Source organism: Cetorhinus maximus, chromosome 26 (assembly GCF_964194155.1).
Source record: "Cetorhinus maximus chromosome 26, sCetMax3.hap1.1, whole genome shotgun sequence".
NCBI classification, from domain to species: Eukaryota; Metazoa; Chordata; class Chondrichthyes; order Lamniformes; family Cetorhinidae; genus Cetorhinus; species Cetorhinus maximus.
In genome coordinates this window covers 16,243,707-16,268,079 of record NC_135904.1, presented here as the reverse complement: position 1 = coordinate 16,268,079, position 24,373 = coordinate 16,243,707, and the positions used below count along the sequence as shown (strand labels likewise).

At 45.2% G+C, this 24,373-nt stretch overlaps 1 protein-coding gene across 1 annotated transcript in view; it reads right to left on the bottom strand.

The window, feature by feature from the left end:
• tnfaip8l3 (tumor necrosis factor, alpha-induced protein 8-like 3) overlaps nucleotides 1-23,399 on the bottom strand; it is a 63,561-nt gene extending 40,162 nt beyond the window's left edge. Inside the window, exon 1 of the mRNA XM_078530230.1 lies at nucleotides 23,175-23,399. Within this exon, the coding sequence (XP_078386356.1) occupies nucleotides 23,175-23,220 (46 nt within the window). The 5' untranslated portion in view covers nucleotides 23,221-23,399. The remainder of the gene's footprint in view (nucleotides 1-23,174) is intronic.
• Between the last annotated feature and the right edge of the window lie 974 nt (nucleotides 23,400-24,373).

Sequence of the window (24,373 nt, the reverse complement as noted above, 5' to 3'; positions counted from 1 at the left end):
TTACACTGGTGTAAAACTGATTTTGCGCAGTAGAAGGTGTGGGAAAATGGCAGCCTTCTGTACAAAAAGCTCTCCTCCCGGCACATAAAACTTAAAAATGAATGCCCTGTGTTTTGGAATCACAGCTTGGTGAAGACAAAGAATCAGATGAGGAAAAGCAAGGTGGAAGGAGAAGAATCACTACTAAAACTGAAATTAATAGAGTTGGCAGTGTAATGAATGGTGCCTGCATTACTTTAATGTGGCTCTTTGCTAACAAGCAATTATTTTTTACTGTAACAGGCATTATGCTTTCAGCCAAGAACACCGCTCTCAGCACTCTTCTACCGAACCGAATAAAAGGTGCTTTCAGTTATCTTCACATTTGATGTTTTGAAATGAATCGATCCTGGCTGGAACTTGGTCTGAAGATATTGCTTATGACATTCGGAGATTTGTGTGCAATAGAGGAGCTTTTAATAAAAGGAGGCTTATGTAGCCTCCAGCTGTTTGGCAGCTCAGTGCGAGTCTTTGCTCCAAGCATCAGTAAATCCTACCAAAAATTACTTCTGTTTTTACAGCCAATGGTTACACTCTTGAAAAGTCTGGTTGTTCTCTAGATACATTTAGCTATTGGTAATTTGTCTTATCCTCTTATTCCTTTATGTGTGTGCTCACAGCTTCTATTATTGCACTGGCAAACTTAAAAATGAGAAGAATGTGTTCACTTCAAGGCACCAACTCTTGGTGTGGTATGATTCTACAAGTGACCGAAGTTGTCTGATATACAGTCTTAGGCTTCTTTGTGAAGAATGATCACTAAGCATTGGGGCTGGGATTTTTCATTCTGTCCTCGCCAGTCTATGATCTTTCACCCATTATAGACGAATAGGTGTAAATCGCAGGCTGGTGGGTGCAGGAGCAGAAAGTTCCATCGAGTATTGATAAGAGTGTTCGATCTGGGCAGACATCACTGCTGATCCAAATCATGGCAGAATTCTAACCCTCCTGAGCCCAGGGCTGCTGAACTCATTTGGAGCTGCACAAACTGCTGTCCAATCTGAGGTCGGTTAACACAGCACAGGCCAATTATCAAGCTTGAGATCTTTGTTATCTGCACCATCGCTCATGTTAGAATACCCAAACATCATCAGGGGATTTATAGATCAAATGAATGTTATTGGTTTCTATAATTGTAAAAAATTGTTGTACAGAAAAAAGGGCTTACAGTATAGGTTTCTTAATAGGAACACATGGCGAGCAGTTGTTCCTATTGGATAAGCATTATAAGAAGTTTCAGAATTAGCTAATAGTAAATGTCCCTTTTAAAATGGTACCATTGTGAAAATGTACATCTGCTGTATGAGCTCTGTGAACCCTACTCTTGCGAGAGTTAAAAAACAGTAAACATTTCCTGAAATAATAGCACAGTGTGCAAACCAATAAACATTGTGGGTTTTGTGTGAAGAACCAAAGAATAAACAAAGAGCAACACTGCTTCTACAGAGCTCTCACCCCCACCTCCATAAACTCAAGATTGTTCTTTTCTTCTCCTGAGGCAGCCCCTTGGGATCGAGGATATCTTGCTTCCACTCTGGTTCGATGGGTTCTGAGATGGCTGAAAAGTCCATTGCCTGATCTGCAGACTGTGCCACATGTGGAGCAGTTGGTGCTTGAAGGGTCGGGAAGATAGGTTGTTTGGAGGTTTGAGAGCAGCACCAGAGGCTCCTGCCTCTGCTTCAACTTTGCCTCTTCGTGCTCCTGACAAAGCCTCTCTATTTGTTCAGAGTCTTCCCAAATGGGCTTTCTCCATTTCGGTCCATCACAAGCCAGGGCCTCCATGTGTCGGTGGGTATTTTGACCTCTTCAGGGATACTTTGAGGACACCCCTAAGGCTTTTCTCTGCCCTCCCGGGAGTCCTCTGCAATGATCGAGTTCCGATTAGAGTCGTTGCTTCCAGAGTCTGGTGTCAGGAATGTGAACAACATGCCCCACCCAACGAAGCTGGTTTTGAGTGATTAGCGCCCCAATGCTGGGTGGGTTGGCTTGAGAGTGGGTGCTGCTGTTGGACCGCCTTTCTTGCCACTGGGTTTGGAGGATCTTGCAAAGGCTCCGCTGATGGTACTTCTCCAGTGCTTTGAGATGCCTGCTGTAGGTCGTCCAAGTTCCTGAAGCACATAGGAGCACAGGGATCACTGCTGCACGGTAAACCATGACTTTGACTTTGTGTCTGAGATCTGGCTCTCAAATACTCTCTTGGCCAAAGGCTGAACTGGCACTTTGGAAGCAATGATGAATTTCATTGTCTGGTGAACCATTTTCCATACCTTGGGATCCTCCTTTCAAGACTGTCGGCCCCCAAACACTCAAACTGAATGCAATAGATATTTAGCAATGTAACAGATACTGCGCACACCATATGAAGGGTGTCGATATTTAGCAAAAGGTGACAATTCAAATTTCTTGTGCCCATCACATCATTTAACCTCAATTTCAAGAATATTAAATCAAACAGAAGAGGAGAGGTCGATTGTGGAGAACATCATTGCTGAACACAACAGCAGATCTACAGAAGGAGTAATTTGACAAGGAAGTATTCAATGAACGGCATGACACTAGGAAGTTCTGAGGAACAAAGGGACCTTGGCTTGTGTGTCTATAGATCTCTGAAGGCGGAGGGGCATGTTAGTGGGGTGGTGAAAAAGGCATACGGGACACTTGCCTTTATCAATCGAGGCATAGATTACAAAAGTAGGGAGGTCATGTTGGAGTTGTATAGAACCTTGGTGAGGCCACAGCTGGAGTACTGTGTGCAGTTCTGGTTGCCACATTATAGGAAGGATGTGATTGCACTGGAGGGGGTGCAGAGGAGATTCACCAGGGTGTTGCCTGGGATGAAACATTTAAGTTATGAAGAGAGGTTGGATAGACTTGGGTTATTTTCGTTGGAGCAGAGAAGACTGAGGGGCGAGCTGATCAAGGTGTACAAGATTATGAGGGGCATGGACAGGGTGGATAGGGAGCAGCTGTTCCCCTTAGTTGAAAGGTCAGTCACAAGGGGACATAAGTTCAAGGTGAGGGGCAGGAGGTTTAGGGGGGATGTGAGGAAAAACATTTTTACCCAGAGGGTGGTGACGGTCTGGAATACGCTGCCTGGGAGGGTGGTGGAGGCGGGTTGCCTCACATCCTTTAAAAAGTACCTGGATGAGCACTTGGCACATAATAACATTCAAGGCTATGGGCCAAGTGCTGGTAAATGGGGTTAGGTAGGTAGGTCAGGTGTTTCTCATGTGTTAGTGCAGACTCGATGGGCCGAAGGGCCTCTTCTGCACTGTGTGATTCTGTGATTCTGTGAATTGGAAAGCCACAGTGAGTTTCTATGCCATTTATTTTACAAACTGTGCTGTCAAATCCTGTTAGATTTCCTTGCCAACCTGAATGCCCTGTCTCCCCACAGGGCTGGTGACTCAAGGTCTGGTGAAGGCTACTTGAAGCTTAGCAAACTCTCAGGGTACTCATTATCTGTTGCAAATACAAAATACCATATTAACACTGCGGGATGCTCTGTTTCTATTAGGCAAGGATTTGGTGCAGCTACAGAAGAATATCATGGAAAAAAAATGAAGAAACCTTCATTAGTTGATTTGTTTTTCAGCATGTTTCAGTAGTGTGTTGGACTGTATGCACCAATTAAACATATTTCTCTCTAAACTGCTAGCACCTGCCACATTAATAAATTATTAATTATGGGACTTTGTTGCTAGAATCTTTGAGTAGACAGTAAAGCCTAGTTGACAATCGCCATGATGCAGGCTAATGACATAAATCTGGGAAAGGTACCTTGAAAATCTTTAATCTCCAATTTCAAACTTCCTAGTTAGGCCATTAAAACAATCTTTCATTTTAAATTTCAAAGTAATGTTGACACTAGTTAGATATTTTGTAACTGTATTTACGCTAATAGATTCATGGTAAGGACATGCTACCCACTGTAAAATTAAATGCATTCCAGTGAAGAAAGGTATGCAAAAATTCAAAATCTGTTCAGTTGTTCTAAATTTCTAGTCTCGCAATACAGAAAATACACAGGGTAGAATTTTCACCTCGGTGGGCGCGTGTCCGACCCGCTCGAGTGTGAAATGACACGCGATGACGCTGGGCAAGCCGCCCCGATGTCAATGCGCAGTCGCGTGATAGGTCGGTCGACGGGCACACGCGGGAATCGGCAATGCGTCTGCCAACAATTAGAAGGCCTATTAAGGCCATTAAAGTATTAATTAACTTAAATTTTTAACTGCCTGTCCGACCTTACGGTTAGCGGGCAGGCGAAAAGGCCAAGCGACCTTGGTACTTTTTAGGAAACCTCATCCAAGGGCGGGATGAGGTTTCCAACAGCAAATAAAAAATAAAATAAAACATTTTACATCTCATTCATAACATGTCCCAGTTCATGTGACAGGGTCACATGAGGGGAAATGTTTTTTAACATTTAAAAATTCTTTATTTTTGTCTTTCAGAACTCTTCCTCTCCCTGAGGCAGCTCTGTGCCTCAGGGAGTTTTTCCAGTGTGCACCTACCACCCCCCTCCCCAAACCGACAGCACTGAGCGCTGCTGCTCGTGTTTCATGCTGGGTGGGACTAAATTGGCCTGCCAGCGAGAAATCGTGGTCCAGCTCCGATCGCGGGTGGCAGTTGGCTTCCTGATTGCCCCCACCGAGCCCCCCATCTGCAAGGGCAAAATTCTGTGCATGGATTTGCCAGGCACGATATATTTTCTTGATGTTAGTGGTTATCCATTAGAAGCTTTAATGTTGGTTCAGTGATTTCTATTTCAAAGTTTACAAAGTTGATTTTGCAGCAAAATATAAATGCAGTTGATGTGAAGCCCAAGTGATATCATATTTACTCTTTGGGGTCATCTGACATGAGATTATCCCACCACTATTGGTCACATAGCCAATGCCAAGTCCTGCAGTGATATTGATTTGGACTATTTTGCATTGCCCTGAATCTAAAGTTCTATAATTTTTTTTAAGGACCAGTATTATCAACACTTTGGAATAATTAGTGTTAACTTTAACATAAATTTGCTTGTTTTTATCTTTTTAAAAAGCACTTTTTTGTAAATAGCTGTTCGGTGTTACAGAACTTTAATATTGCCGAGAAAAGACATTTTGTTGAAGCTTTTCGTTTTGCACTCATCAGGACAACCACAAGAATACCAATGTCAGGGGAAGCAACACCTTTATACTGTATGAGAAGAGAGTGCTGATTGGTTGGCAAGAAGACTCTTGGCAGATGGCAGGTTTACTTCCCTAAAGGACATTAGTGAACCAGAGGTTTTTACAACAATCGATGATAGTTATCATGGTCACCATTACTGAGCCTAGCTTTATATTCCAGATTTATTAATTGAATTCAAATCCCACTAGCTGCCATTTGGTGGAATTTGTACCCATGTCCCCAAAGAATTAGCCTAGGCCTCTGGATTACTGGTCCAGTGACATTACCACTGCACCTTTGTCTCCCGTGATATTAATGCCCATCCCTAATTGCCCTTGAGAAGGTGGTGGTGAGCTGCCTTCTTGAACCGATGCAGTCCATGTGGTGTAGGTACACCCACAGTGTTGTTAGGGAGGGAGTTCCAGGATTTTGACCCAGCAACAGTGAAGCGATAGCGATATAGTTCCCAAGCCTGAATGGTGAGTGGCTTGGAGGGGAACTTGCAGGCGGTGGTGTTCCCATGCATCTGCTGACCTTGTCCTTCTCAGTGGTAGTGGTCGCGGGTTTGGAAGGTGCTGTTGAAGGAGCCTTTGTGAGTTGCTACAGTGCCACTGTGTGTCGGTAATGGAGGTAATGAATGTTGATGCTGAAATTCATACTCATACTTTGTCACCTCTCGAATCAATGATCTTCCAACCAAACTCAAAAATCATTCATTAACTTTAATAGCCTAGCCTGCATCAATGCCTGCTCACCCATCTCCTTGTCGTTCTTCATTGATTCTCTGTCCCTCTCTACATCGACTCTATAATTTTCATTTTCATCTAAAAATCCCAATGAAATCTCATTTCTTTCTACCTTGGCAACCTCCTCCAATCCTGCATCTATACAGTTCTTTTAGCTCTGGTCTACTGTTAGCTCCCTACCCACTTCTCTACAATTTAACACTAGTGGCAAAGGATTTGGCTGTGTGCACTCTAGAATTTCATAACAATGTTAAGAAAACTTTGTAGCATTCCTAGTACAGGCTTAGGTCAGATTCCTAACTAGAAAGTGTCTCGAGAAGATTTATCACATTAAAGATGTTATATAAATGTAACCTCTTGTGGAGAAAAATAGACATTCCTTCGTTTTAATGGATGAATTTAATTCCCTTCTCTTCACTAGTCTTAATTTGCCATTTTACACTGTCAGGCTCAATAATTCTTCAACACCAATCCCCAACACTGAAGTCAACATACTTTAAACAAAATCCTTTAATATAAAACAAAGTCAGAAAGATCCAACCATCTGTTATATTGTCTCTTGGCTACAATTTTCTGTTTCCTTTTTAGTCGAAGTTCTGTATCAAGTCAACCAAAATCAATTCAGCAGGAGTCCATAAAAGTGGGTCTTGGGTTTGACCAATTCTTTCATCTGTATTTTAGCCAAATTACTTTAATTAATTGTGGCCAAGCTCGAAGCCTGAGGCTTGTGTGTTAACCAACCCTTACAATTGTATGGATAGCTTTAGGATTATCTAAATTTAGAACCCAAAAGAGTCTAGCTTAGTTCCTTTTAAAGTGTGTGACAAATACTTAAACGAATAAACAACAAATGGGAATGGAACTGAGGGATATGATAGTAAAAATATGCCACCAAGTGAATTAAAGCTAAATAATCTCTAGAAATTAGGAATTACTAGGACTGTGGATGACTGATGTATTTTTACCAATATTGTCCCAACATTGTGTATTTCATTTGTCCTAACATCATGGATATGAGTGAGCTGGGTGGTGACAATGCACTTCAGGTTTTGAGAAAGGAATGGAACTCTTAATATCTTTCCCTAAAGATTAATACTTCATATATGACCCCATCAATTAAACATTAGCAGGCTTTTTGGCTGTGGACAGTGTCATAGATGAGTCAAGCACTGTCCTTATAGAATAGAATCATAGAATGGTTACAGGACAGAAGGGGGTTATTCAGCTAATGCCATGCCAGGTCACAGGAGCAATTCAGCTAGTCACATACACTCACCCTTTCCCTGTAACCCTGCAAAGATTTTCTCCTCGAATATTATCCAATTCCCTTTTGAAATCTATGATTGACTCTGCCTCCACCACATTCTCAAACAATGCATTCCTAACCCCACACGTGTGTAAAAGAAAGTTTTTCCTCATGTTGCATTTGAGTCTTTTGCCATTCACCTTAAATCCCTGTCCTTACTTCTCAACCCTTCCACCAATGAGAACAGTTTCTTCTTATCTACTTTGTCTAGACCCCCATATGATCTCGAATACCTCCGTCAAATCTCCTCTCCGCCTTCTTTAAGGATAAAAGCCCCAGCTTCTCCAAACTATCCACATAATTGGTTCCAAGGATGAGGGACTTAATTCTTAATAAAACTGTTCTTCACTCCCTCTAATATCTTCACATCCTTCCTAAAGTGTGGTGCCCAGAATTAGGCACAATTCCACCAATTTTAAAATCGCATTCACACCTGTTCCCGCCCCACCGACAATTGAAAATCCAGCCCAATGTCTGCAAGTATATTTCCAACGTGAGTCACTGGATAGTGATCAGGAACAGGAGCCTTTTCTGGCCCTGAAATCAGTTTAATCAGCATGGAACGGGGATCTTTGTGGCCTGCATTTCTCAGTACCTCGCCGAGATGTGCACGATTAATTTTTGCTTATTTAAATTTCGTTTTTTTTATACTTTTCTTTCCCCTTCTTTAGATCAAATATATTTTTACTTATTCATTCACAAAATATGGGTGTCACTGGCATGGTCAACATTTATTATTCATCCTTAATTGCCCTTGGGAAGGTGGTGGTGAGCCACCTTCTTGAACCACTGCAGCCCACATGTTGCTATTAGTAAGAGAGCACCAGGATGTTGACTCAGCGACAATGAAGGGCTGGCGATAAATATTACAAAATGTTGGCCTGCCTCTGTTCCATACCAGGGCCCCCGCCTGGTATTCTGCATTTGGACACACCCAGCCTGAGGCAGGCCCAATAGGATCTTTATTTTTTGAAATAAATCTACATTTTTATTTTACGTTGACGTTTTATTAAGTTTTTTTTTGTCTAATGCAAATGCAATTGCAGTGCTCATTTTAATTGAATATATCAGCCTGGGCTTAAGCTCTTAATCAACTTGGCGTGTGTGCATGCATGGGGAGGGTGCCCTTTTTCATGAGCTTCATTAGTGGCCACCATACCCTCAGGTGGTGGGGGCTTTGTTGGTGGTAATGCCGTTGAATGTCAAGGGGAGGTGGTTAGGTGCCCTTTTTCTGGAAATGATCATTACCTGGCATTTGTGTGGTGGGAATGTTACTTGCCACTTCCCACCCCAAGCCTGGATGTTGTCCAGTTCTTGCTGCTAATGAAGCACAATGAAGGATTGCTTCATTATGTGAGGAACTGCTGTACAGAATCCTATGCAATCATCAGCAATCTCCCGCAGTTCTGACTTTATGACGGAGGGAAGTTCATTGATGAAGCACCTTAATTAGGATACAGCCCTGAGGAATCCCACAACAATGTCCTGGGCTGAGATGATTGGCCTCCAACATGTACAACTATCTTCCATTTTGTTGGGTATGATTCTAACCAGGGGAGAGATTTCCCCTGATTCCTGATGACTTCCACCTTGCGAGGGCTCTTTGTTGCCACACTTGATCAAATTCTGCTTTGATGTCAAGCGCAGTCCCTCTCACCTCACCTCTGGAGTTTGGCTCTTCTGTCAATGTTTGGACCAAGGCTGTAATAAAGTCTGGAACAATGTAGTTCTGGTGGAAACCAAATTAAACACCAGCAAGCATGTTATTGATGAGTGAGTGCCACTTGGTAGCTCTGTCGTCAAGATCTTCCATCACTTTGCTGATGAATGAGAGTAGATTAATGGGGCAGTAGAGTCAGATGGGATTTACCCTATATTTTTAATAGAATGTACCAGATCAACTTTTCCCTTTGGTGTTTAGATACCAGCGTCTTAAGAACGTGGATAAAGGTGCCGCTATTTCTGGAGCCCAATCCTTCAGCACCACAGCCAGGGTTCTGTTGGGGCCTGTAGCCTTTGCTATATCCATTACGTTGATATCAAATGGAATGAGTTGAATCGGTTGGAAACTGGCAAATGTGATGGTGCTGACCTCAGGAGGAGGCTGAGGTTATTCGGCACTTCTAGCTGAAAATAGTTGCAAATGCTTCAGCCTTGTTTTTTGTAATGACGCGCTGGGCTGTGCCATCATTGAGGGTGGAAATATTCATGGAGACTCCTCCTCCTGTCAGCTGTTTAATTGTCTACCACCATTCACGACTGGATACATGAGAACAAGTAGAATGATGTATTCTACAGAGCATCAAGACTTTACGCTACAACTGATTGCCAGCAAGAAATAAATCTCTGGTTTCAGGCTTAAAATCCATTGTGGATTCTAGAATTTCTGCACACTATAAGTTTAATTGACTGCAAAGAAAAGGGCTCACCTGAAGTAACTCAATTCCTCCTTAGGAAGTACATTCGTTTTAAATCACAGTTTTAGAATTTTAAGCTAATTGTTTATGACACTCTAATCAGTGATCCATTATATAAACAGAACCTGGTGAAATGCACCATTTGTACAATGTGTGGACATGTCCAATAGATCCTCATTGCTGCAGATGGACCAAAAAATTGCATTACCTGAGAGGGAAATCAGGGATAAGACTATGACTGCACATTGGGAGCAGTTTATCCAGGAGGAGCAGAGGGAAAATAGCGAAAACAGTTATAATCGATTCTTTAGTTTAAAGGCTAGATTGTTTCCCCACAGCATTCACTGAGAGTCCTGGATTGCACATACTTTTCCCCCAGAAATCAGAGTTTGGGACTTAAAAGGGCAAGTGAAGAATATTCTGCAAAGGAACGGCATGTAGGCAGCTGTAAGGCTCTTGTGTGAAGCAGTAATATGGGGCTGAATTTTCCCAGAATTGCACTAAGTGCGGTCGTGGGCGGGTAAAATGGAGTCCTACCCACCGATGAAAATGACGGGTTTTCACACGCTATCTTCCCGAGCCCACCTCATTATATATTAACTCCTGTGAAACATGCCGTTTCCAGGGTGGGTGGGTTCTCATTCGCCCGCTTGCCATCACCCCGATGTTGCATCACGCCAGCTGCCATCTTCAAAAGGCAGCCGCCAACAAAATGCTCATTGCCACCAGCGCACCACTGCTGGGAGACCTGCAAAGGCAAAAAGACTGCAGCCCCCCACCCCGGTTCAACAACAGGTCCCTTGAACGACTGCTGGATGCCTTGGAGGCCCACCGGGAGAGCTCTACCCCTGCTCTGGTCGCATGATGGGCAGCAATGTCACCAACTCGGCTTGGGAGGCAGTGGCAGCAGTGGTCAGTGCCAATGCCCTTCAGAAGAGGGCAGCCACCCAGTGCCGCAAAAGGATGAATGATCTTTCTATTCCACCAGAGAAGTCACTCTTTTCATCATTCCCAACTCTCACACTCTCAAACCCATCACACACCCACAGGGCCCGCATTCACTGCCAGTGCAAGGGACATCACCATTCACTCTCTCTCATTCACCGTCATTGTCCTCATCCTGTCCATGGGACCATTCACCACCCACACAGGCCAGGCACACTTACCATCTGGCCCGGCAGGCATCCTGCTTACACTCTCCCCATCTCTATCCATGCAGCACAAACTGGCTCACAACAGGAGGGAAAGGTCGCAGACAGGTGGACGGATGCCGGAATTCAAAGTTCTCTCAGAATTTGAAAACAGAGCCATCCAGCTGGCCAGCGATGACCGGGACCAGTCCTGTGCTGACGGTGAGGTCGGTGCTCCTCTACCAAGTGAGGATCCAGCAGTGCAACATCCATCAGACAACCATGCTGTGAGTGATGTGTCCTGTTTCACAGGCCACTGCCATGCACTAATTATCTCTCCTTGCTTTCGCAGGCACATCTGGGAAGCAGCAGACGGAGTCCACGACCCAGGGCCTCCAATCAAGCTCCCAAGAAACCTCCAAAGAGGAATCTGAAGGCACCGTCGCTGAAGTCCCGTCACAGTGCACACCCACACCCTCCACCAGCGCAGGGACACACACCTCGGTGGGACCGAGCTTTAGAGTGGCCTCGGGATCAGAGTCTGGTGAGCACATCACACTTTCTGATCCACAGCTGGTGGAGGCAGGGACTTCCCAGGTCTCTGGCGCTCAGATGACTGCTGGAGGCCAGAACGTTGCTGAGTCCGAGTCAGATGATGAGCCTCTGGACTTGGTCATGTCTCAGTTGCTGGAGATGCAAAGGCAAACTTGGGAACATCAGGAAGGGATGTCCGCTGCATTCCTCAGATTGCAAGGCACGATGGAGGAGCCAGTCCGTCTTCAGCCTGAGGTGATAGCGCCGGCATTGCAACACACCGAGGTCAACACTGGCAGGAAGGCAGCCGCCATGGAGACCTTGGTCCAGGATGTCACGCCTGCACGGGCTTAACTCCATCGCTGGATGCCATACTTGGCCTCCAACAGTGCGTACGTGAGAGGGATGCTGGGCAGCTCGATGCCACTCCAGCTTTCCCTTCCGCTCACGGAGTCAGCCAGGGGCCCTCGGGCACCCATAGGGAGGAGGATCACAGGTGCAGGCTCTGGGACCATCCACCCAGGTGACTCTGGGAGTGACTGGCCCATCCGAATCCCCTCTTCCTGTGACCTCAGCAGATCCAGTTTCACAGGCCAAGCAGGTGCCACTGCCACACAGCAGGACCCCGAAAGCAGGCCGGGGCCCTTCAAGTCTTGGTCTGCCAGAGGACGCCTGCCAAAGTCATTACAGACAGGGCGTCACAGTCAGCAAGCTGCCTCCACCTCCGCTGTGGACGTCCGGGGAGCACCAAGACATAGCGGCAGGGTTAGGAGAGTTAAGGAGAATTAGATGCACAGCCTGGGCACGGGTGTTAATCACTTGTACATAATGTTCACTATTGTCAATAAACTCCCAAGAATGTCTCCCTGCCTTTGGCTCTTGTTTTGATGAGCAGTGTTCTTGTCACTCAGATGTGAAACATTTCTGCTCAAGATAAAAGGCAGGTGTCTCAGTCCAGGGCCTCTTCCCTGTGCTCTGTGCGGCCTTCAGACCACGGTGATGGTCCAACCTCAAACTCCCTGGAGACATTACTGATGCCTGCACCTCGGCAGTGCTAGTCATTGCTGCCAGAATGTAGTGGGCAGGCGCCACAGAGTTCTCTCACTTTCTCTGCGTGCTCTTAGAACCTTTAAGAAGGGGCTGGCCCCTATAGCACCAGCGTCTGTGACCAGTGATGCTGTGCAGCAGCTCCTGAAGGGCTGAGGTACTGAAGGCGGACACAGCATCAGATGCGTCTAAAGTTTCATGGCTGCACCTCTGAGATGGCCCTGATCATGGAGTGCAAACGAGCTTCCCTTGGCCAGACAAGAGTCAGATATTCTCAGAGGTTATGTGAAGATCTATGGAGTGTCCTCCTTGTGTTGTCATCATCCCCCTGCGATCGAGTGACTCTTAGTGCTTCCACTGCAGAAGCATTCTCTCAGAGTGTACTGGCGCTGAGATAAGCCAGACTGGAGTCAAATGTTCACAACTGTAATGTGAGGATCCATGGGGACACCTCACCACATGTCGTCATCATCATCCTCCACAAATCTGGCAGCTATGAGGGCCTCCTGAGTGAGCTGCCTTGTCTAGCCAAAGCGAGAGCCTCACCCCTGTCGTCACCACCGAGGACCCCCTCACCCTCATCCCCATCAGCGTCCTCCTCATCAGAGGAGACATGCAGCTCCTCCATCTCCTCCTCAGCCAGCTCCTCACCCCGTTGCAGCGCCAGGTTGTAAAGGGCGCAGCAGGTGACGACGATGTGTGACATCCCCTACGGAGTGTATTGCAGGGCTCCACCAGACCGGTCCGTGCACTGGAACTGTACCTTCAGCATCCCGGTGGTCTGCTCCACCAAGTTGCGAGCTGCTGCATGAGCCTCATTATACCGTCGCTCTGCTGCAGTCTGAGGCCTTCGCACAGGTGTCATCAGCCACACCCTCTGTGGGTGGCCCTTGTCCCCAAGGAGCCAACCCTGCAGCTTCTGTGGGCCCTGGAAGACTGCAGGGATCTGCGAGTGACTCAGGATGTAGGCGTTGTGCACACTCCCTGGAAACCGTGCGCAGACCTGCAGGATGCGTTTCTGATGGTCGATACCAGCTGCACGTTCAGTGAGTGGAAGCCCTTCCGGTTGATGAAGTCCACTAAGTGTAGCGATGGAGACCTGAGCACCACATGAGTGCGGTCAATCGCACCCTGCACCTGTGGGAATCCTGAGATCAGTGCGAATCCGATGGCCCTTGTGGCCTGGCTGTCCTGGTCCCGGGTGAAATGCACAAAGTTGTGTGCCATGGAGAAGATGGCATCTGTGACCTCATGGCTGCATTTGTGGGTTGTGGATTGTGAAATCCCACAAAGGTCACCTGTGAAGCCCTGAGAGGAGCCACTGGCATAGAAATTGAGCGCCGCAGTCACTTTCACAGCCACTGGCAGTGGATGCCCTCCATGTCCCCTTGGCACCAAGTCCTGCAGTAAGTGGCAGATGTGAGCCACCAGGACTCTAGACATGCGCAGTTGTTGGCAACACTGGTTCTCAGTCATCTGCAGGAACGACAGGCGGCGTCTATAGACCCTGAGTGTCGCTAGGCGCCGACCAGCCATGGCTCACTATCGCTCCTGGGCAGTGTGTGCGGGAGCCCCTGCTGCCCCTTCTCCATGAGGTTGCTGCTCCTGCCTTTGCGCGGCCAGGAGCCTCAGTCACTCTCTCCTCCGTCTTCTACGGTCTCAGTGGGCCATCAGGCACACAGCTAGGTCACCAGGATCCATGATCCTGATGTGGTCCTCCAGCATGAAAGAGAGAGAGAGGGAGATGTGGTTATCATGGGTGTATTTAGCACCTTTCCTGGCCGTGTGTGACCGTCCCTTAATGCTTCCCGAAGAGTGCTGGTCACCCCTCGGATGGCCAGAGATGAGTGCACTGCATGGCTGCCCTGTCAACCTGCGACATGGGGTCACTGGTCCAAACCAGGATGCTGAGATTGCAAGGGGCTGTGAGCACCTCCTGCAGTGACTGCTACGTGGCCAGCGTTGGCGAGGAGATTGTACAACGTGTGCAGTCCAACTGCTCCACGGTCCAATAAAGTGGTGGCAGATTCAAAGTCTGTGCCTAGGGGAGGGCTGGGGGGGTTGGGGGCGGGTGCTAGGTGAGGTATGGAGCGCTTGGTAGCCTTTTGGTGCCTCTGTGTTGCTTGCATGGGCGGGCAGGCTAGGAGCCTGACCCCAGTCATATCACTGTGGCTGCGCCTGATCTGTCTCAGTTGCAGAGGCTCGGTCAGTTTATACAGGTGTCCCTAATGTGTGGCTATTCCACTTACCCTGCCCCCCCACCTGTGCTTAGGATGCAGCGCCAGGGCAGCACTTGACCCCACCTCCCTCAGCAGTCGCCTCCAAGTCTGGCCATCACTTGCCCCCAGACACCCTCCCACACCTCAGCAGTTACCTGCGGGGCCAGACATCAGTTCCCCCCACACTCCCCCCCAGTGTCCCCGAGGCCTGTAAACAGCAGGCGAGATGTGGAGAACGCTGTTGCTCACTCACCTCAGTTCCCCCAAAGTGAAGGCTGCCAAGAGCACGTCACCTGCGTGCTGTAGTGAAACACGTCGGCGTGCTTTCCCGCCAATGTAGACAGACGATACGGCAGAGTTCCAAGAGCCTTAATTATATGCAAATTTATTACAATTAGCTCCCCGTCGACCAATGGCGGGAAAAGCGGCCCCATCGGTGGGTTGAGTGGAAGGTGGCGACCTGAAGTGGGTCCCACCACATTCTCCGCGCACGCCGCCTATCACCCCCACCACCAGCGGACTCAGAAAATTCCGCCCATGGGGAGGAGGGAGGTCAAAGTGCTTCAGGGACAGTTTCAGGTGAGAGATGAACGAGAAGGCCTTCTTTCAGCATCACTTCGCAAACCAAGTTCTGGAATATCATGGGGAGGAAAGTAGGTCGGAGCTTGAGAAATGGTGTCTGATAAATGGTTTCACCTTCCTGGGACACTGTGATTATTTCTGGGACAAGGGAAGTCCAAACACACGGGACAGTCTTCACCTCAACTGAGGTGTTACCTATATCCCAGTAAATAGGTTAAGTAGGGCAGTTTTTTTTAAATACTCAGGAAAGGATCAGGACAGGGAGTCCTATAAAAATGCGAAATGTGAACAAGTTGATAAGGTACTTAAAAAAAAAAGCAAGAATAATATCCCTTCAACCCATGAAGTAGAACATCAACAACTTCAAATATGTCAGAAGCAAGCAAGGAGTATAGTGAGACATTGAACCATTAAGAAATGACTGTAATTTGAAAGTAAGGACAGCCAGAGAAAATGCGATTTTCAGGTAATTCATTTTCAATTAAAGGCCGATGGGCATGTGACACTATCAACAGAGAAATGTTGGAACCAAAAAAAAAACCCATGATAAAGGAGTCGACAAATTCCTGTCAGGAAATGAGATTCAGAACTATTAGATTTAGAAATACATTGAGGTAATCTTTTGAGAAGTAGGATGATTAGGGTAGATGGTACAGTTATCCACTCCACACCTGAAAATGATGCCTATGTTACTATGTCTAGACAGAATGTACTTACTTATGCTATTATGTGGTACTTAAATAATAGCCAGGGATAACAAGGTGACACAATGAACTTGCACACCATTCTTTCATGTCTATTGTTTTATTTTTAAGCAAATTGCAGAGATGAAAGCCTCTTCTCTCTGACAGCTGTAAAGTTCTAACATTAAAACAGATCGGGAAATATCAGACACGTTCCTCGTAGGCACCAGCCCACAAGAGCCTGAATTTGGCAATCTTGCTTCAACGGACCATAAAGATAATTATTATTGGAAGTGGAATGACTCATTAGTGCATAAGGAGAGATATTCTGCGATGTACAATGGCGGAACAAAATAGGAGATTAACAAGTTGCCTAACCAATGTTCCCTCTAATTTTTTCTATCCACGCACGGAACAAATTTTGTTACGTGCCCCGAATACCAAGGTACAAGCAGAGTACCTGAAATCCCGTTACCCGAAAACCGGCGGTGTCTGAAAACGGGGCAATTTTTTCCCGCATTCCAGCAAACCTTGACCCCACCTGACCCAGCTTGGAAAAGTTCAGGGAGTTTCTGAGCACCGACTGGCTTTGCACGCCTGATGCTTCCCCACGCTCCAGTGAACCTTAACCCCCACTCGAACCAGCTCGGACTGATCTGCCTGACCCGAGCCACATAGGAGCGCCCAACCCAACCCCAATGACCAATAAAAAGGATAACTCTGTGCAGGTTAAAAAGATGCGAATAATATCAGCAGCATCATGGCCATTAATCTAAAGCGCTTTGCAATCATACCACTCGGTTTTCCTGCATCCCCTATTCACTGAATTAAAGCATTCGGATTTTCCAAAAACTGGCAAGTTCTGAAACCTGGCACGGGACTTGGTACTAAGGTTGCCGGATTTGGGGCACTCTACCTGTAGTGTGTGTATATGCACCACCAGTAGAAACAAAAAACCTATTTGCCTTTGTTTAGACATGGCTGTTAAAAGGACGTGCTGTAAGTAACCTTCATGGGCCTACCTAAACCAGCAAAATCTCACTATAGCCAGCCGGAACACATTTGAACATAATCGAATTCAGATTTACTGATTAGCTCGCCAGTAGACAATTGCAGCGTTTTGAAGATATGAGCACTTCCAGGAACTCAGTCTATATAAGAGAAAGAGCTTACATTTATATAGTGCCTTTCACCACCACAGGACATCTCACTGTGCTTTACAGCCAGTGAAGTACAGCTATCCCTTGTTTAGCACACCTAATGTGTTCCTGTTGGCTGCTTTGAACCTAACTGGTTCAAAAATCCTCTTAACAGTTCTTCGTAACTTGCCAACTCTTAATAACTTATATCATGCTCGTCACTTCCCGCATCCACCTCATTACCTCTCCCAAGTTGTGTGGCACTTGATGGACTGGCGTGCGGCCAATGTTTGCGCGGAGTTTGGAGGGAAATTAGTGCCTAACTATAATGGCCTGGATTTTGTAGTTAGTGACAAAGCCACAATGCTCTCTGCGGATCTTGAAGAATGCTGCCTACAAAGATCTAGAGATCTCCATGGTGTTGATTTCCCCTTCCCCGATGATAATTTAAATCTGGTGCCAAGGCAAAGGGATGTCCAGGTGTCCAGCATCTGTGATGCAGGGTAAGCAGCCAATCAAACTGAATCATTCTCACAAACAGAAAACCAGGAAGTTAAAAGCACTTTATTCAACACTTTTAATCTAAATTTTTAGATAACAAGAATAAATGATTGCAAGTTATGTTATGATAGATGCTTAAATATCATAATTCATTTATCTGAAGTTTGTTTATTTTAAAAATATGTGGAATTTATTTTTCATAATGGAGAAATTTGGTATTTTTGTGCAGATGACCAAAAGCTTGATCAACAAGGTAGGTTTTATTGAGGAAGAGATTGAGAGGCTGAGTGGTTTATGAAAGGAATTCCAGAACTTTCTGGGCTTTCTTCCTTTAAGACATTCCTTAAAACCTACATCGTTGATCAAGTTTTTGATAATCTTCCCTAATATCTCCTTATGTGGCTCAGTGTTAAATTTTGCTTTGTGAAGTGCCTTGGGCCATTTTATTACATTAGTGGCACAGTATAAGTACAAGTTGTTGCTGGATGTACCTGTGCATGCATGGTGGCACTGACTTTTGAAGTAAGCAATGATACCGTGGGAGTGTTCTGCTTTCAGGCGGAAACACTTTTATTTAGTAGCCTAAGAGCAATTGTGAACTTGATCTCCTGCCTGTAACTAGATAGGGTAATTGTAGTGTATTGAAAATTGCATTGTGCATTTTGTCTGCTTAACCATGCACCAATGTACCAGCAGAGGGAGCCTGGAAGAAATTAGGGAAAACAATCCATGTTTAATGCAGTCCTAATTCTGATCAATGCTTCTTACTCTTTCTTCCCAATAACTTTGCAATGGCAATGAAGATGGTGAAAAATAAGAAACGTTGTGTTCAGGTATGAAATACTTGGGAGGTACTTGTCTACTCTCTGCAGACAGCATTTCAAGTTGGAGATTTAGGGACACATTGAGGCTGTGTTAAACTCACACAAGAGGCAGTGCAACTCGGGATTAAGAACACCAAATCCTACATATTAATCACACACACTGACCTTGCCAAAGTAACCATCCACTCAAAAAGAAAATAATCTTGGATCAGTACACAGAAGTCTTTTTTTTTGATCCTGGATCCTTGGTCACGCACTAGCACTGTGTTGGTGATCAATAAGTTATTGTCTATGTCTAATTTACCACCTTCTGATGTGCGTTCAGGGCCATCATTTATATTCTTTTGTTGACTTTATGTTGTAATGTTGCAAAATGCATTGGTGTCTGAGTGTTCCATTAAAATGCAGTTTTTAGATGGAGCCGGAATTGCACTCCCCCTCACTGTTTGCCTGGATGGACACAGAACAGCTCAGTAAGTGAATGAGGTTGCTGTTTGGTAATTGAAATGTGTGGAAGAGCTTCTTCAAATTGGGATCTTTAGCTGTTTTGATATTACACCTAGAGACATTCTAGTGCCAGTGGCATACGAGTGACACAGAGCTGACATCAACAGCAACGTAAGTATGCCAGATTTATAGAAAGGAAGACCACTTTCATTGGCAAATTTATCCTCATGCTGCTAGGGTAAAATATAAAAGCAGCTTTTATGCATAATTCAAACAGAACTGGAGTCCAACATCCACCCAAACACAGCACTGCTGGCAACTTAGCTCACCCTGGATGTTGGTCGGATTCACAAATCCTGCTGTGGGATTCAACACCTTAACCTAGAGACAAGGCAACTGCTAAGAGAGCCAAGCTTGCAAACACTCATTACGATGACAGAAATCACATTGAAAAGCTCAGCGTTAGTTAAGATTAGACACTGTAATGGGAGGGCATGGGATTCATCTAGATTAATGGGTTACCTGACCTTCCTCATTTGTATTTGGGGGACTGGCGTCCAGAGATTCGAGGCCTGGGCAATGGTCCGGGCCTATAGGTCAGCAGCGGGCGGAGAGGCCCCAAGATTTGGAGGAGGGTGTGGCGGGGGGGGGGGGGGGCCTCCGAGATGAGAGGAGGGGAGTGGAGAGGCTCCGGGATTGGGGGTGGTGGTGGGGTGAGGCCTCGAGACTGGGAGTGGGGGAGGTGCGGAGGCCCCGAGACTGCGGAGGGGTGTAGGACCGAGACTGGGGGGGAGGAGGGGAGAGAGTCATTAAGGGTGGGGGCGTTGGGTCGCAGGAAAGAGATCGGGGTGGGAGGGGCTGCGGTTGAAGGAAACCACCAGGGAATGCTGAGAGGATGTCGGGTGGAGTGGGGGTGTGGGGGATGGTGGAAGAGGCAGGCATTAGGAACACCGAGATTCACACCGATTATCCTGCATCCGGCATGTTTTCTTCCAAGGACAGCAGTTAATGAATTCATAAAATGAATTAAGAACTGATGGAGATCTGGTGGTGCTCTCAAGCATGTGGAAAGATTTTTTGGACTAACTGCAAAATATTAATAAATTCAGGTGTTATTTAAGCAATTAATTTCCTTGTGTTTTTCAGTGCAGGTTGCTGATCACATTTGATGCCTTTGAGTGCACGCGATGTCTTTGAGCGCTTAACTTTGATGCCATTGAGTGCCTTCGGCCTTTGATGACATTTGATATCAAAGATGGCAAAAAGCTGCTGACTGCATGAAAAACTCACCCAAGTTTAATGTCAAGTGATTGCTGATTGTTTTTTGAGTGCATTGATTACATTTGAATGTGAAAACTATTGTCAAAACTTTCTGGTCGGGTGTGAACTTGACCATTGCTTCACTTGCTTGTGTTCTGGCTGTAATGAAAATGATACAAGGATCTCCCCCTCCCCAACTAAAGAAAACGCCCGGTGACACATTTTTCATGTAGTCAGAGCCCCTTTAAAAATAAATGAATGAATGTACAAAATATTTACACTGCACTAAGGTTACTTAAACACAATTCAGTTACAACCAATGACTCCAGATGTTTCCACTGAAATAAGAATAGTTTATTTATGAACAAGAAATTCTCCAGGAAACTGGAAGAGATAAAGCATGTGGTTTATGGGCATCATGCTTCACAGCTGGAATTTATTTTTTGGTTAACATTTCCACAAATCTTAAATACCATAGAACGTAGCTGGGATCTGGGTAATAAATTACTTGTGATGTGATGCAGTAAAACACATTGGAGCCTGCAGAAACCATCTGTATGGCGGTCTGATTGCTTGTATGGATTGATCCCCTCTTATCACTGCATTTCTCTGTTTTATGGTCGCAATAGTTTTATTTCCAGTTAGATTAGTGGCTGGAGGGAAATCTCACTGCCTTTTCATATTGTGGAACCTCTGGGTATTTCTGAATTCATCCTACTTACACCCCATTGCATCATTGAGAATAAGGCAAACACTGTTCGCATGCATCTGTTCAGAAGTTGTGTTCAATAGATAGCATCCTTGCCTCCGTGTCAGAAGGTCACATAATGCTCCAGAGACCTGAACATAAAATTATGCTGACAATCCATTGCAGCACTGGTAGAGTTGAAGGTGCCGTCTTTCAGGGAGACATTAAACTTAGCCCCTGTCTTTCTGCTCCAGTAAGATCTCATGGTGTTATTTTGAAGAAAAGCAGAGTATTCTCCCCAGTATTCTGGCCAACATCACTAAAACAGGTTATCTAGTCACTATCACAATGCTGTTTGTGGAAGCTTGCTGTGCCCGAGTTGGCTACCACGTTGCCTACATTACACTGGCTGCAAAATGCTTTGGGCCATCCTGAGGTTTTAAAAAGTGCTATATAAATGAAATATCTATCTTTCATTCTTTACTGAGGCGGGGAAGGAACTGCTGCAGCTGACATAAAGCTGACATCCAGTAATGCCAGGGGTGGTGGGTTAACCTTCCCTACTTGTTCCACCTTGCCCCCCTCGAGATAGGGAAAGAAGCCATTTTTACAAGGTGCTGTTTCACATTTCATATTGCAGCGCTTCTTCTAAGTGCTATAATATGAATAGTGCAGCCCTTTCACACCAAGCTGACGTGAATTACTTACGTTGAAATTGCTTTTGTAGCGTTTGCACCAACTCATGTCAATAATAACTTGCATTTATATGGCACCTTTACATAAAGAGATATGAGGACACAAGGCCAAAAGCTTGGTCAAAGAGGTAGGTTTCAAAGAGTGACTTAGTAAAGGGAATTCCAGAGCTAATGCCCAAGGCAGCTGAAGGCATGGCCACATATCCAGATCAACATATCAGTCAGGAACTTTATATTGCAGGAGTGTAGACATGCCTCAGGCAAGTCTGTACTCTACAGCATAAATGCTTCAAAGTTCAGGGAATGGACAGCATCATAGGTCAAGGATAATGTGAGCGCCTGAATCTGACATTAGATTAAACAAGCTGCTTTAGTTATTGAAGGGAAGTGGCCCCCTGAATATATATTCAATTTACCAAATGAGTCTCCCTATAAAGCAGCAAATGTCGAGATTGACCAGCAGACCACTGGGCAATCAAAAAGTAAAGAGAGGGAGGCAAGTACATGTGCCAAGATTTTCCTCCCTTGACAGCAGTTTGAGACCATAGGCTTGAGTTGGACTGCCATTCCAATATTGTGTGACAGGAAGTGACATTTGACTCACCACGGCCGGTTCACACCAGTTAGTGCTCTGTCACTGACTTCCAGCTGGTATAAATCTGGCACTGTGAATGTTAGTTCTGTTTGCTGTGAACTAAGATTGCATAAATAACAGCACTTTACATGAACGATTTTGACCATGAATCAGAGAAAAGATCACAGTGCAAATGGATGACGTTGTTAACTTGCTTCACAACAGCCTGGTACAGCAGGCGTTAATCGCTGAACACAATTACTCATTAGCAAGGCAGGAAATCCTGCCAAAGGAATCAGCACAATTTCAGATGGGCATTAACTCGGAGTGGAGCGGATCCCAACATTTGCTTGTTCCTAAAAACACTAATTGATCATTAGTAGTCTGTATTTCCTGGTTATTTCCCCTGCCCAATACCACTGATAACCCCCCCCCAACAACCCTCTAGAAACTGCAGCCATCACTTCCTTACTGATGCTCAGCAATGAGCAGATAGACATGCTTGACAATACAAGTGTTTTATTCTAAAGCTGTTTTATGAATTGAGAGCGCCTTTGAAGAATTGGAAAACATTATCAGGCCATGGTTGGCCTTTGCTACAAAGAACAGCTTAATGCAGATGTTAAATCATTTTTGCCTCTTATCCTTTGGTTCAGGGAATTCAATAGTAGTGAAAAAGAAGTAAGATTTCCTTTTCAGCTACTGGAGAAATTGGAATTCTTCCAATCCGAGAAATTCATTGGAAGAATGGATATAACTTTTTTTGTTGAAACTCCCCTAACACATATTTCTTCTTACGATGAATTTGTGCAGGCTATATTTGACTTGGCTGAAAGACACTTGCTGGGAACAGTGTAAAATGTTAATCACAAGTTGAGAAATGAAAAAAACACAAATAATAGACTACACAGGAAGTGGAGTTTCACGCTGAAAGCTTTCTCTCGTGCATTTTTCAGTATATTTTCCTGTTACGTTAGAAACAGGAGCGATATAGACTTTACTTAAGAACAGAAAAAGACAGTGTTTATTTAAATGAGCCAATGTTGTGGTCTCATTAATAACCATGCAACAGGTACTGCACAGGGCACCAGAAGGTCACTTCCACCTAATTAGGTTTCAGCAGTTTCATGAAAATGACCCAAAGTCCTTTCTCAAGGCAAAAAAAAAACGACATTCCTACCTGAGGAGAGATCTCCCTCACTCAGTTCCCCAGACTCCAAATCCATTTTTTGTTCGAAAGCTTCTCCTTTGCGACTGTCAGCTGGCTGCTTGAAGTGAACTCTTCAGCTCGGTGCCTGCTGCATGCAGACGACACAGCAGACAGAACCACTGCTGTAAGTTAGAAGCAGACCAATCCTAAAGTGAGTCAGCTCTGGGCTCTCTGCCTCCCAGCTCTGCCTCATCATCTCTCCTTTTTTTTTTAACACACCACAGAGACTGGGCTGCTGGGTGATTGGCTGTGACGTTGCGACTTGAAGCCCATTCTCTGAAGGGACTGCCTGATGCAGAGGAAACTAATCTGAAGAGCAGAACTGCTTAAGTTCCCCTTACACGATCCATATAAGAAAAAAACCATAAGCATTCAAATGACTGAACACGAGCTGCTCAAAGGAATAATGCATTGAGGATTCAAGCTGTCTAAATGATTAATAAAGTGATAGATTTGGGAGCCCAGCTGTTTCTTTGATTAGTTCAGGGCTCACTGTTAACCGCTAACAGCTTTAGTCATAGCCCTTTACAAGCCTTTGAAATAACACTGGAATTATTATATGTGACATTCCGTCTTTCTTTGCTGCAAAACGTCCACTCATTTTTAAAACGGCACTGGGTCAGTGTAATAAGGTTCTGTGAAAATTGGGTGAGATTTCGGCTTTGTGTAGATTGAATGACATGTGTCAGGCCAAATGTGTATCAAGCTATTGATCTCTCATTTTTTTTTTATTCGACTCGACTAAACCTCAAAAACATTTGGCACACTGCTTTGTTCCACTGAACTCCTCTGAAGAAACAAAAAATGGTATGTGTGAGTCACCTCCCCTAGCCCATGCCATCATTCATGAGAAAGTCTGTTCACTTCTGCACAGGGTTTCCTGGTAGTTTAGGGCCATGTTGGGCCAAGCACTGCTTTTCATCTGCTGGTGGCTCTGGGATGTTTCTGATGCAAACTCACGAGAGTTGAAGCATTTATGTTTTTAACTGCTAACTCTGAAAACTAGTTGTGTTTTTGTTCTTCCTTTCCTGCAATTCCCTGCGAATTTAACATGCAAATATTACCCCTCTGTTGTCACTTGAAAGCCAGGGGGGGGAGATGTCATTCTTTGCTGTTTTCTGACACTGGTTACTGTGATGGCTGCACTTTTTCTGTTGTTTTCTCCTCTC